General features: G+C 39.2%; 1 protein-coding gene across 2 annotated transcripts in view; it reads left to right on the top strand.

Annotated features, from left to right (window-relative positions):
- Positions 1–12,917, top strand: part of LOC139129722 (double-strand break repair protein MRE11-like) — a 36,241-nt gene extending 23,324 nt beyond the window's left edge. Inside the window, exons 11-17 of one of the 2 annotated variants that reach the window (XM_070695404.1) lie at positions 5,202–5,308; positions 6,532–6,759; positions 8,054–8,309; positions 9,053–9,108; positions 9,754–9,818; positions 11,185–11,233; positions 11,968–12,917. In XM_070695404.1, coding sequence (XP_070551505.1) covers positions 5,202–5,308; positions 6,532–6,759; positions 8,054–8,309; positions 9,053–9,108; positions 9,754–9,818; positions 11,185–11,233; positions 11,968–12,054 — 848 coding nt within the window. In that variant the 3' untranslated portion in view covers positions 12,055–12,917. Of the gene's footprint in view, positions 1–5,201; positions 5,309–6,531; positions 6,760–8,053; positions 8,310–9,052; positions 9,109–9,753; positions 9,819–11,184; positions 11,234–11,964 lie in introns of both variants that reach the window. The other variant, XM_070695402.1, reaches the window with a different exon arrangement.
- Positions 12,918–13,850: the final 933 nt, after the last annotated feature.

The following is a 13,850-nucleotide window of genomic DNA, read 5'->3' as shown; positions in this document are numbered from 1 at the left end:
CAATTTTTTTGACAAAATATCATGTGACCTCGGTGACCTTTGACCTCAAATATACATATTTGTCCATAACTCAGTAACCACAAGTGCTACACCCTTCATATTTGGTATGATGGGACACCTTATGATGCCACATATTGTACCTCATTAATTATGCACATATCTAATTTTGAGCGAGCCAATAGAGCTAGAGGTCTGATTTTTGGTATATAGGGATAACTTAGCAATACAATTATTTTGACAAAATGTCACGTGACCTCGATGACCTTTGACCTCAAATATACATATTTGTCCAAAACTCAGTAACCACAAGTGCTACACCCTTCATATTTGGCATGATGGGACACTTATGACGCCACATATTGTACCTCATTAATTATGCACATATCTAATTTTGAGCAAGCCAATAGAGCTAGAGGTCTGATTTTTGGTATATAGGGATAACTTAGCAATACAATTATTTTGACAAAATGTCACGTGACCTCGGTGACCTTTGACCTCAAATATACATATTTGTCCATAACTCAGTAACCACAAGTGCTACACTCTTCCAGGGTTTTACATGACGCGCATTTCTGCGTCCTTTACGCATAAAACCGGACGCAGGACCCCTCAAAAACTAAACCACGCGTCCCTTGGGACGTAGCAATATCTGTTGCTGGTGTACACCTTGCGAAGCTGCTGAACACGTAAAACACATCCCAGTAAACCTTACCGACCCCGTACTTTAACCCTTAAAGTGCCGCGTCGGTTTATAAACCGACACGGCATTCTCGCTCTCAGCGCCACGTCGGTATATAAACCGACAGTGATTGCGTTCTATGCTTATGCCTAACTTAGCTATGCATTGCCGAACTCAGCCAGAAGGAGGGTATTCCTGACCCTTTGAACCCAGTTTAGTACCATATAAGGACTAAAATAATGACATCATGCAGCCTAACAATCGAAAATTCCAGTAATTTATGCGAACTTTCTTCAAAAGAGGTCAGCGGTTTTCATGAATACGTACGTTTTGAAAGCTTTACCATGCCGTAGACACGGAAGACAACTATATTATGCCAAGCTACTGCCCTCTGGGTGATAGAAATGATAGATTTTACAGTTTTTTTGAGAATATTTTATGGAAAAATGACGCGATTTGGTGACCAAATCGATCGCGATAGTGAACTTCGACGTATCGGCCACAGTTACGAGTGGAGTGATACGTACCGGCCGCCGCGTACTATGCATATGCATAGTACGCGGCGGCCGGTACGTACCACTCCACTCGTAACTGTGGTATCGGCGGCCAAGATGGCGGCACTGTGTGATGCCTAACTCTCGACATGGAACCCGAGGTTAAGGTTTTCGAAGTCCAAAACATGCAAGATTGAGAAATTTGTAAGGATTCGGTTAAATTGAAGTGTATTTTGTGAATTTTCAAGCGTTTGACTGCCAAAAAGCCCCTTTAAACTGTTGATATTTGACCTCCGGCCGTCCTGAAGCGAGACGGCCATAACAGTCGACCCGGTTTGTAAATGAAATGTAGTTGTTCTGAACTGTTGACATTGCGAGACATTTCCTACGTGTTACGCATTTTTTTAACTGAAATAAACCGGACATGAAACTTTTTTCTCGATACTTAGTGGTTTCTTTCCATTTTGTGGCGGATTTTGTGGCGTGCTTGTCAAAAAATGTGATCAAACTTGGCGAACGGATTGACTAGTATGTATGGTAGTACGAGTCTGTGACTCGATAAGCCACAGATAGTTACACACGCGTACGTGAATTAAACTAATGTAAGTTGGGTCAAACACCAAAATTAATCGATAAAAAGGTTAGTGAAATGTGTTTTGTCTTCAACTCTTCATTATAGTTATACAGGCGGTTCAAACTATACAGAGTCAGTTGAATATGCCCTATAGTTGTGTGCATGTGTTGCACAATATAGTTACCCCTCCATGTACAATATGGAACCTTGTTGTCTCTGTGTATGCAAATTAATATTAATTGAACACAGTGAAGACCATGGCATTGATAAACTATAAAACATTTTTGTGAAATAAATTGGGACCCCCATATTTTGATGTAGGACTCCCATTTTCTAACACCAGGAGTCCCAGGGACTCTCAAAAGTTAAAAGTGATGTAAAACCTGCTCTTCATATTTGGTATGATGGGACACCTTATGACGCCACATATTGTACCTCATTAATTATGCACATATCTAATTTTGAGCGAGCCAATAGAGCTAGAGGTCTGATTTTTGGTATATAGGGATAACTTAGCAATACAATTATTTTGACAAAATGTCACGTGACCTCGATGACCTTTGACCTCAAATATACATATTTGTCCAAAACTCAGTAACCACAAGTGCTACACCCTTCATGTATGGTATGATGGACAGTGTTCTCACCAGAAAAAAAATTTTGTGGGACATTTTGTCCCGCTGATCAAAAAAAAGCGGGACAACGGATGATTTTTGTGAGACAATATATAAATATGTTAAAAAAGTCAAACTGCAAATACGAACCTTATTCTATGCATGGAAAAAATAAAGGACTCAACAACTCATTCAACTTAACAACTTTTTTGTAAACATTTGGTGAATATATCAACTGATATTGAATATCAGTGCCTTTTAATGAAAAGTCTATGGGACTTTCGTTCTTTCCAGTGTGAAAGTCCATTTCGGGGCCCTCTACAATAACAGTAGTTGCGAGAGTGTCCAGCCGTTCAGCTCCCAGTTGATTCCTGTCATTAGTTACTTTTTTTCGCACACTAAACCCCCTTCACAACAGCAGAAGGAACAGGCCAAGTCAGCATTTATTAGATCAGGAAACATATCCCTATGATGTTTGTAAACAATCATCAACTTTTGACGTGAAATTTTGGTCGCCAGCCAAGGCTACAAATTTTGTCAATTGATTGAAGCATGGAAAAAAGACGTCCATGTTCTCACGTATAAGTTCGCCTGGAATAATATACTTATCACATGCGCAAGCCAAGGATTGATAATTTTTTGCATAAGAGAACTTTCCTCCAACTATTCCACATTTAAACCTCGCAACTACTTTTGGAATAATTTTATCAATCGGCAGTGGGCCAGTTGTCGATCATTTCCAGTCGTAGGTACTAGGTCGCGTGGGCGAGGAACGGAGCAAATGGCTGATAACATCACACAACACGGATCTCCCGCGAAGTTTATACATGATTCCAAACATAGCAAAGACCTAAAAATTATCTCAGACAAAGTTGCGTTATTTTTCGAGAACAAAAATTCACTGAATCTCAACGGCACGAACACTATAACGTCGTTCCCGTCAAGACCCTGGTTGCCATGCGGAACTCACAGTATATTGCTACCAGCTTCGAGTTCGTTGTTTTCGAAAAATGTTCATGTAATTCCTTAGGGATATACAAGCTTTACATTCTTGTGTTTTCGTAGTTCGGATTATTGTTGTCGAAGCCTATGAAAATATTTATCGTGCCCATGATCCCTCCAGCTTCCGCGAATTCTGTGGACATATACCGGTATGCATGCAAGGCGAACACGTCCAGTGCGTCAGACTACCACAGTCTCGTGTGGTTCAATACACGACGGCCGCTGTGTGGTATACGTAATGCATACCACACATAGGCCATCATGTATCGAATCACAAGTGACTGTGGCTTAAGTACTCCCTCTGACGGGTATTGCCTCCAGATTGCCTCGGTTTCAACCAGGAAGTGTAATTACTCGCGTCAATCATTTTATATACGTCCGTGGTGAAAAGCATTGGCTGTATGATACGGCCGGCCGCGGCCAGCCGTACGGCTGGCACCACGAAAGTTTATAATTTCAAAGGCGCGCCACTATTGGCGCGCACGCCCAAGAAATCCGCGACAAAACAGAAAAATACGCGAGAATGTCGCGGAATCGCGGCCTGGTGAGAACGCTGGATGGAACACCTTATGACGCCACATATTGTACCTCATTAATTATGCACATATCTAATTTTGAGCGAGCCAATAGAGCTAGAGGTCTGATTTTTGGTATGTAGGGATAACTTAGCAATACAATTTTTTTGAAAAAATGTCACGTGACCTCAATGACCTTTGACCTCAAATATACATATTTGTCCATAACTCAGGAACCACAAGTGCTACACCCTTCATATTTGGTATGATGGGACACCTTATGACGCCACATATTGTACCTCATTAATTATGTGCATATCTAATTTTGAGCAAGCCAATAGAGGTAAATGTATGATTTTTAGTATATAGGGACAGACTATAGGATAGAAATTTTTTGACAAAATGTCATGTGACCTCGATAACCTTTTACCTAAAATACACGATTATGTCAATAAATAAGTAACCACAAGTGCTATGTCCTTTATATTTAGTAGGATGGGAGACGTTATGACAACATATGCTTTACCTCGTTAATTATGCCCATATATAATTGTGGGTAAGCCATAGAGCTAGAGGTCTGAATTTGGCATATATGGATTAATTAGCAATACAGTGGGTTTTTTTTTCAAAATGTCACGTGACCTTGATGACCTTTGACCTTGAATATGCATATATATGCATAACTGAGTAACCACAAGTTCTTTACGCTTCAATTTTGATAGGATAGTAGACCTTAAGATGTCACATCTTGTACCTCATTTATTATGCACATATGTATTTCTTGGCAGGCCAATACAGCTAGAGGTCTGATCTTTTTTCCCGATTTAGAACCATAACTTAGACATGCCTCTTGTTTCAAAATGGGAACAATGACATAGACCTATGTGTCCATAGATCTGAACATATACACTCCAGTGATACTTCTTAATGACCTCATTTCCCTGCCCCATCAAGACTAATACTCCTATTACAAGTGGGGACTATGTCATTGTCAATGACTTGTTACTTCTAGAATATACAGAATATTATCTCACATAGTGAGTGTCTGAATATTATTCTGAATTGTATTCCTAAGCACATTCTGAAAGTAACTCTTCTGAAAATTTCACATTCTTTGCCACTGCACCATCTCCCTAATACATACTGATGACCCACGGTGTCCACTCAAGTCTCACTTTGATCCTTTAATTGTATCAGTCTATGGTCTTTCCTCTCACCCCTGTGACATATTTTTTTAGAACCAGTACCATATGTATATGTCTGAATAAACAATTTTAAATTATTTGAAATGTCAAGCCAACATCTTGTGTTTCTGCGTTTCAGACAAAAAGCCAGGTATCGGTGACCTGGATTCATATTTACGACCAGATGCTCTCGACACTGCCAGAGTTGAAGATCTCGTCAAAGAGTACTTCAGCAGCACAGAGAAGGTAGGTGTCTATTGGTCGATTCGTATTTACTGGGGTAATTTTACGTCATCCTGGCTCTTTAATCTTTGATTTTAGCAGTGACAGTGAACAAGCATTTATTAAAATTTAGAAACAAGAGTTACATGCACCAATGTGAGAAAAATTAGCCATTTTAAAACCCCCCATAAGAATTTTTGTAATTTTGACATACCTGGTAGGTGTAATTTACAGACATTTTCATATAAAGTGATGTAAGGCCCTGCGTGTGAACTCATCTGAAGAACTGTGTAACTTAAAACAATGCTTGAAGCAAATTTCTATGCTGCCAATGAAAGTATGTTGTTCAGTCGAATAAACTTGTCATAATTTTCTTTCAAACTGGACTTTCTTCTTTATGTTATCTTTTATCAACAGGCTTTCAGAATTTCATTCATTGGTTTGTTAATTTTCTAAATTTTTCCGGTCACGAGTCTGTTGAAATGTTATCTTCTGGAAAAACTTGCAAGTTAAGTAAACATAGAACCATAGTCCTTTGTGTCCTGTGTGTGGTAACTGAGGTCACGATGTCATGTGACCTCACATCAGGTGACGAAATACCAATGTGACACAGAGCAAAACCACATTCTCCAACCAATGGTGACACTGCAGATAAGGCTTACATCCATAACTTGCCCAAATTTGGAGATTAACCACGCCTTTGTAAACAATGAAGAACAATACTGTTTTCTGAAAAAAAGTAAAAGGTGCATAAAAATGTATGTATTTGGACGGATTACATGATTTTGTGTTAAAAAATATAAATTTTTGATGTGAATTTCCTGACATGAAAGTGTCTCATTGTGGCATGAGGCTGAAGTATTTGGCAAGAGTGAAGCATCGTGGGCCCACACTGAATAATTTTTAGAATACAGAATCCTAGGGGGTTAAATTACATCACAGAGCGAAGACAGGCCCAACCCCCTTAGAAAAGCTGATTGTTTTCGTGATAAGGATTCGGCCCAGTGGTCTTGCTGTTGCAGGGGTATACACCATGTTAGAGCGCCACCACAGGTAGGAATGTGTGCCAAAAACTGTGACAATTTGTCAGGTTGCCATTGGAAAACCTGATGTCACCCACCTCGCCTTCATGCTCAGACTTAGACAACCTGAATCTGTGACACAATACACAAGATTATTTCCAATATGTGGCAACGTTTGAATGTGTACAAACACTCACATTATTTTCTTTCTCCATGTACATACAGGCATTCCAGCTATCATTGCTGAGTGAGAAAGGGCTGGGCAGAGCAGTGCAGGAGTTTGTGGACAAGGAAGAAAAAGACGCTATATCTGAGCTGGTGGCGTATCAACTCCAGACGACTCAGGACCAGCTGACGCAGCGGGAGGTACAAGACGATGACATCGAGGCTGAGGTTGAAAAACTGAAAGAAGATAGACAGAAACAGGGGCAGGAAGAGAAAGATGTTGATGAGGTGAGTATGCCATTGAAAATTTTAACTCTGGGACGTTTGCACATTAGGGCTTTGCTTCATTTTGTTTGCTGTCTTTATAAAAACAGTGGGAAATGACAGCTAATTAGTGCTTATTCAAGGGAGCTGGTAAAGTTAGCACACAAAACAATACTACTTCATATAACTCTGAATATAAGACACTCATATTGTGCACATCTTCTGGGAATGTGTTTTGTTATCATTTGCTAACCAAGTCAAACTGTAGAGGTTGATGGACTTCAACAAAAATTTGAATATCGTAAATCATTTAAATTATTTGTGTTTTGACCTCTCCCATGTATTATTGGCATTCATAGTGGTAGGAGGGAGCAGACATGGTGCTGGTAGTATGTTGAAGGTAGTACATGCCTTGAAAGTCAAAGACTTGAACTTCTGCTCAAACTTCCTTCAATGAAACTTTAATCCATCCTCTTACCAATTCAAGACTAAAAAGGGGGGGGGGGGGGGGGGGGGTCACCATGCAAAGTTTAGAACTAGAGAAACAAATTACCTAACATTTACTGATATTTGAAACTCAAAATAGCAGCCTTCCCTGTTTTGACTGTATGGTTAAAAATACAATTTTTGATCGTCCAAAAACTAAGACTGTGAAAATTTTTCTTACCCCAAGAACTTTAACATGAGCCCCAACAAGCAGTGGACTAGAAAAGTTTTGGAAAAATTTTAGAATCTGAATATCTGTCCTAGGGTGTATTCTATCATAATCATCATTTAATAAGGCAAATACAATAAAAGTATGAGTTATAGCACAGTATGTGTGTCTTTTTACCAACCCGTGATTAACTGAAATTCAAGACAGGGTTACTAAGTCAGGGAGTTAGATTTATCATCTAGTGGAATAATCTTTACGGCCCTGATACGGCTTTTGTGGCCCGAGGTTGTACGTTGGAAGGGCCCGAGCGTGCAAGGGCCCGTAGCAACGCACGTAGCAACCAGAATCGAGGTAGCTCAGAAATGCACGCGATTGCCCATATTTGGGCACTGGGCTGGGGCTTGATACGTAAAAAAAAGCACGGAAGTGAGGGCGCTTTCCCCCATAGCTTTACACAGGCATGGGAATGTAGGTATATGATAATGACAGATAGCATACAAAATTGTGGCTGCAGGATAGCTCAGACCTTTTTACCGTCTCATGGCTAGACGTATGAAATTCATAGTAAAGAGCTGCCAGCTGCATGCATGTACATATTGCCATTTGATAGGGCAGATATGAAACGAAACAGGCATAATGGGCTTTCATGTTATTGGCTTACAGGCTATAGCCAGATCCCGTGCCAAGAGACCCTACAAACAAGATGACGACTTCAGCAATGAAGATGCCAGATCGGAGGAGTCTGACGACAGTTCTGTGACCTCAAGAGGGAGAGGCAGGGGAAGGGGTAGGGGTTCAAGGGGAGGTGGTGGGCCAGGCAGCAGGGGAGGGAGGGGATCGAGGGGAGGGAGAGGGGGTAGGGGAGGGAGAACTAAAGAGGCAGTGGTGTCAACGACACCCAGCAACTCAATAGCAAAAGGTATGCACCATTTTGTTGTTGTTTAATGTGTGTTTGGCCAGATTCAATAAAGCATGATTGTTTGATTGAGTGAAAGGTTTACTCACTGAAAAATACTTAATGGCCTTCAGCCCAAACTATGCCTGAAGGCGCAGTGTAGGCTATTGCTTGGAACTCAAAAACATTAAATTTTGCATGCTGCTAACACAGCAGGCGTCTCAAACGTGGAAAATAAGGTTTGGTCTCATTTAAGTAATCTTCACACCTGGTTAAATATAACACAATGATTTTTTACCTGCTTTAAATATGCTGTATTGGTGGTTTCACTATCTCAGTGTACTTCAGAAAACCTACATGTGTACACTGTGATTGGTTTTAACCCTTCACCCCAGTTCCCTGTATACAGGTCCAACTTTACTATAGAAAACAATGGATTTGGGACAAACCATGGTGGTGAAAGGGTTAAACAAGACTGTGAGGAGAAAAAATTGGTCTATGCTTTCCTTCAGTCATTGTTAGGGTCAGATCTGCAGGAGATCCTGTACATGACTGAATCTTATAATCTTAGTTGTTTGTCTGTCACCTTTATTTTCACTGTCAGGGCTGTTCTAGAGTGACATCACAGTACTGCATACAGATTGACGACAAAAAGATATTTTGTTCACAACACTGTCAGATTGTCCTGATATTCAGTCATGACTTGTATCAGTATTCGTCAAGTTGGGGGCGCTGTTCATAATTTACTTTTCATTTATCTCATACAGCTTTCAACTGGTCTCAGCAGTCAGCATCCAAAGCAAAGGCAACGCCTACATACACCGTGAGTCTTGCAATCTGATTGGTCTATTGATTACTTACCTTCCAGCTGCAGTTTCCTTTATACGGGTCGAATCAACCTGCAGAAAATAGTGGTGTTGTACCAATGTGTGGTGGTGGAAACATTAAAATGTTTGTCACTTTGGTCGGAGACGTTGAAATAGCAGACCCTAAAACCACAAAAAGGACCAATAGCTGTAACTTTTAATGAGTTTTTCACTATTTTTGATTTGAATGTCAATAGCAAGTTCTTGTTTGACTCTCCAAGCATGTTGAAACCCCCACTATTCAATTTGTCAACGCAGTTGTCTGCTTATGTAAAATATATACCGGTACTTGTTCTTTACATGTTGATTCTAGTCCGGACTATGATTCACTTGTCAACAATAACAATGCAGTCTACGCACATGTACAGGCTGAGCTGACAAGCTGAATACTGTGCATCTCAACATGCTTTTGGAGTACGGAAAAAACTGTTGTTGTTATCTGAAATAAAAATAGTGAACAAAAATATCAAAAGTTATGACTTTGTCAATTATGCTGTAGAATGTTGTGAGATGGCTGAAATGTGTTTCAAATCGTAACTTTGTCATGTTAGCTGTAAGGTTCAGCAACACAGTCAACATGTCTGTTATCTTACTTCTCACAGATATCTGACAGTGACTCTGACGTTGAGAAGCAAACTTTGTCAACTGCCAAGAAGAGGAAAGCCGGGTAAGTTCAGTGTACTGAGTAAATACTGAAGCAGACATCATGCTAAAGTGCTAAGCTGCATAGCAGGCATCACTCCACCGTGTTAAATTGCAGAACTGACACCATGCTCATTTCTAAATCCCAAATAGCGAACATCATACCAGGTCGTTAATTTGCACAGCACACTACATGTATGATGCTAAATTGAAGAGTAGACAAAACACAGTTGTACTACACTACATAGCATACATCACATATCATTTAAATCTTCACAGAAAAAAGTATGTTGTGCTAGTGTGTAGGTCCGTTCATGGAATTTTCTCAGAGATACCTTGAGCAATTTCTTTCAAACTTGGTACAAGGATTACTGCTAAGGCCATACACATGCATGTTGATTTGTTTTGTGATGGAATGCAATATGACCATCATTTCTGTCAATGGTTTCCAAATTCAATCGGGGGACTATGCCATTAATAATGACTGTTGCTAAAGTTTTTAGCACATAAGCAAATCAGTTCCTGCTAATGCCAGATTGCTCAACATACATTACACTGTGGAACCAAATAGCAGAATGTGGTATCATCCCAAAGTGCTAGCTTGTAAAGGAGGTACCATCCTGCAATGCTAACATGCAGTGCAGATACCACCATACAGTGCTAGTTTTTCCAAAGAAGATACCGTCATAATGCTGGTTACACACATGATATATCAGTTTGTAATGCTAGCATGCAAAGCTGATACAACCCCATACTACTAACTTTCTCAATAGACATCACCTAGCTTACAAAGCTGCCAGTGCTCTAAAGAACATGTGAGCATCAGCGCAAGGTCTATGTTTTGAGTGTTCATGGATTCAACAATCAACATCAAAGCTGGTGTTTTTTTTACTTATCTTATTTTTTGTTCCAAAAATTAAATATATAAAAAGACAGACAATTAATACTATAGGAAATACGCAACAAGTGAGTAAAATGTAGCCAGCATCAGAGATTGGTGGGGCTGCGAAACTCAGAGACTCTCTAGCTAGGTTAGAATTATCCACGCTGGGCTACAATCTCTGTGTGGGAGTTTGCCCAAATGAGTCACAGTTTTATCATTTTCAATGTGATAAGAGGATCCAAACAAAGAAATTTACTCCTAAGCTGTTCGACCATAAAAGGAAATGTCAGTGTCCTGTAAATCACCTGATTTTGGTATCACCTCATTGTTTGCTGTGGTAAAGTTGGACTTCTCTATTGAGAAAGAGAGATGATATGGCTGCCATTTCTATGAATGTAGAGTGATGTATTAATCTCTCTCTCTCTCTCTCTCTCTCTCTCTCTCTCTCTCTCTCTCTCTCTCTCTCTCTCTCTCTCTCTCTCTGGCTGTCTCTGTCTCTGTCTCTCAGTGATACAAGCAGATTTTCTCGAAGAGGAGTGCAGTTTAGTGATTCTGAGGTAAGACCTACCTGTTAAGCTTACATCACTCAGCAATGTTTGCATGTCCTGTTATATCATCAATGATTGATATTGGCATAGTTGGCATGCTGTTCACTGTCATGTAAGCAAACACTGACTAGGAGAATCCATTCTTTAACCCTTTCACCCCCAGTTCCCTGTGTACAGGTCCAAACTTACCATAGAAAACAATGGATTTGGGACAAACCATAGTGGTGAAAGGGTTAAAAGACATGATACCCAAAGGAATTCCTACCAGATATGTTACTTAGGCCAAATAAAAAGTGTGTGTGTTTCTGCTAACATACCTCTGGAAATCAGTGGAAATAGGTGTGTTCGACAAAACGTGTTTTTTTCACCTTTCTTTTTGTTGGCTGAGACCCATAAAATGTGGAAAAATCAGAGAATTGACTTGAAATTTTTGAAAATGTGAAAAAAGTGTATAAGGTCGGTGGGTTTTTCTAGAGTAGGTCAAGTTATGGGAAATGTTTGTTTTTTTTGTTCAGTCTTAACACATCCAATTTTTGACCTATCGCTGTATTCTCCAGCCATATGATAATTTCCTTTGTGCATAGGAGTATAAAAATGGTAATATACTAAAGGAAAAGGAGGTGTTATGAATGCTCTGTCACTTTACGGGAGATTGGTCCTCCCGAAGACATCATTATATGACATGTTATTATATTATTGCAGTTATTGTTATAGTTATTGTTTTTGAATTTATAATACAGGAGGAGGAAGATGATCCGTTTGCCATGGCAACAAGCAGAAGAGGTTCATCAGCTAGGTCTAAGAAAGCAAAAACCAAACCCCTTTTCTGAATCACTGGTGGACTGTTTTAGAATTTTTCTCAAATTGAAAAAAATTGTGCAAGATTGACCAGCAATACAGAAATAGTAGTCATCATCTTGGATTGAACAGTCCAGCACATTTTACCAGGGTTCAAAGGTCACATTAACAGGGTTTTCCTCTGCATATTAATACAATAGTGGATAAAAGAACACACTGTCTGTTCACACGTGATGTACATACGGTATGTACATGACTGCATGCTTCAAAATTTATGAAAAATGCCAAATTGACCAGCAATATGAGAGCACTTTTTGTTGCTATCTTGAATTTTGTACTGTTTTTTTTTGCAGACACTGTGGGCCAAAGGTCCAAAAACTCTAATGTAACTTTTGATGATTTCTTTTCACTCTTTTTAATGTCAAGATCAGTTTCTTGTTCTACTTATCACTTGATGTTGAGATATACAGTATTTCAGCTTGTAAGCTTAGCCTGTACATGTGTACACTGCATTGTTATTGTTGGCAAGTGAATTTTATTCTGAACTATAACACAAAGTAAAAACAATAACTGTGCACCTTACAGGTATTGCATCATGCCAGTACATTGATATCACAAATACCACGATCTGATCTGATTAATGGAGACATGAAAATAACTGATTATATATATATAATATATATATATATATATATATATATATATATATATATATATATATATATATATATCGCCGTTGTTACAGGTACAAGCTCTTAGGTAGTGAAAAATTCCCTTTTAATGTTTCATGCCAAAATTTTAATTTAGTATTATGATATAATAGCAATAAACCACCTAAGCGACTGGTATACCAGCCGATCTTGGCCAGAGCACTCCATATAGCACCTGCTATCTTTTATACACGTATGTCGAGAACTGGTCATAATCTTGTGTGGTATACCATCGCCGGGTGTGGTTTAGTGCTCAATTTTGCAGTGTTGACAAGATGAGGGGGTGTTTCAACATGCTTAGGGAGAAGAGCAAGAAACCGCAATTGATATGCAAAATTGAAATAATGAAATCTATCATCAAAAGTTTCAACAATGGTACTTTTCCATTACCTTGCTGAATGGTGCTGTATCAATACTGCAACACACGCATTCAAAGTTAGGGTAGGGTAGCATGCACCTCGAAAGTTGGAGTCTTAAACTTTCACCCAAACTTTCCTCAAGAAATCTTTCAACCATATGCATCCCTGTGTTAACTCTATGGAGAAAAAATAAAATTTTCAATTTTTTGAAAAACTTCGATGGTCAAAAGTTTTCTCACACCAAGAGCTGTAAAATGGCTCCCCACAAGTGGTAGATCAGAAAAGAATTGTAAAAATTTGAGAGTCCTTGAGGCGCTTTCTGCCTTTTATGTGAGATGAATGTCTCTTATCGAAATATGAGGATGTTATGCATGCATCACTCCTCATCTTCCTAATTTGTCATTTTTGTAATTATGCTTGTGTGCATAAGTTTCATATTTTCAGAAGAATAAAATAAAAACAACAAAATCCCTCTTCCCAGATTTATTTACTGTTGGCAATTATATTATGGCAAATCACAAGGATAAGTCTAGTGCAGAGTTTCAAACTGATATGTGAAGTTAAAATGCAATGTGTCAGTTCTGATCAGGATTCATGTATTTATGAACACATGGGGCATGTACATTAAGCATATATGGACCGGTTCCGGAATAGTTCCTTCAGAACCCAAACCGATGTACAACTTAGGATTTTGTCCACATGCAACCTATGATTCAAGCACCATGGGGCACATGCTATGTGAACAATTTTACGAGTCAC

This window comes from Ptychodera flava, chromosome 3 (genome assembly GCF_041260155.1).
Source record: "Ptychodera flava strain L36383 chromosome 3, AS_Pfla_20210202, whole genome shotgun sequence".
Taxonomy (NCBI): domain Eukaryota; kingdom Metazoa; phylum Hemichordata; class Enteropneusta; family Ptychoderidae; genus Ptychodera; species Ptychodera flava.
The sequence above is the reverse complement of the archived record's forward strand: the minus strand, read 5'-3'. Positions and strand labels throughout refer to the sequence as shown.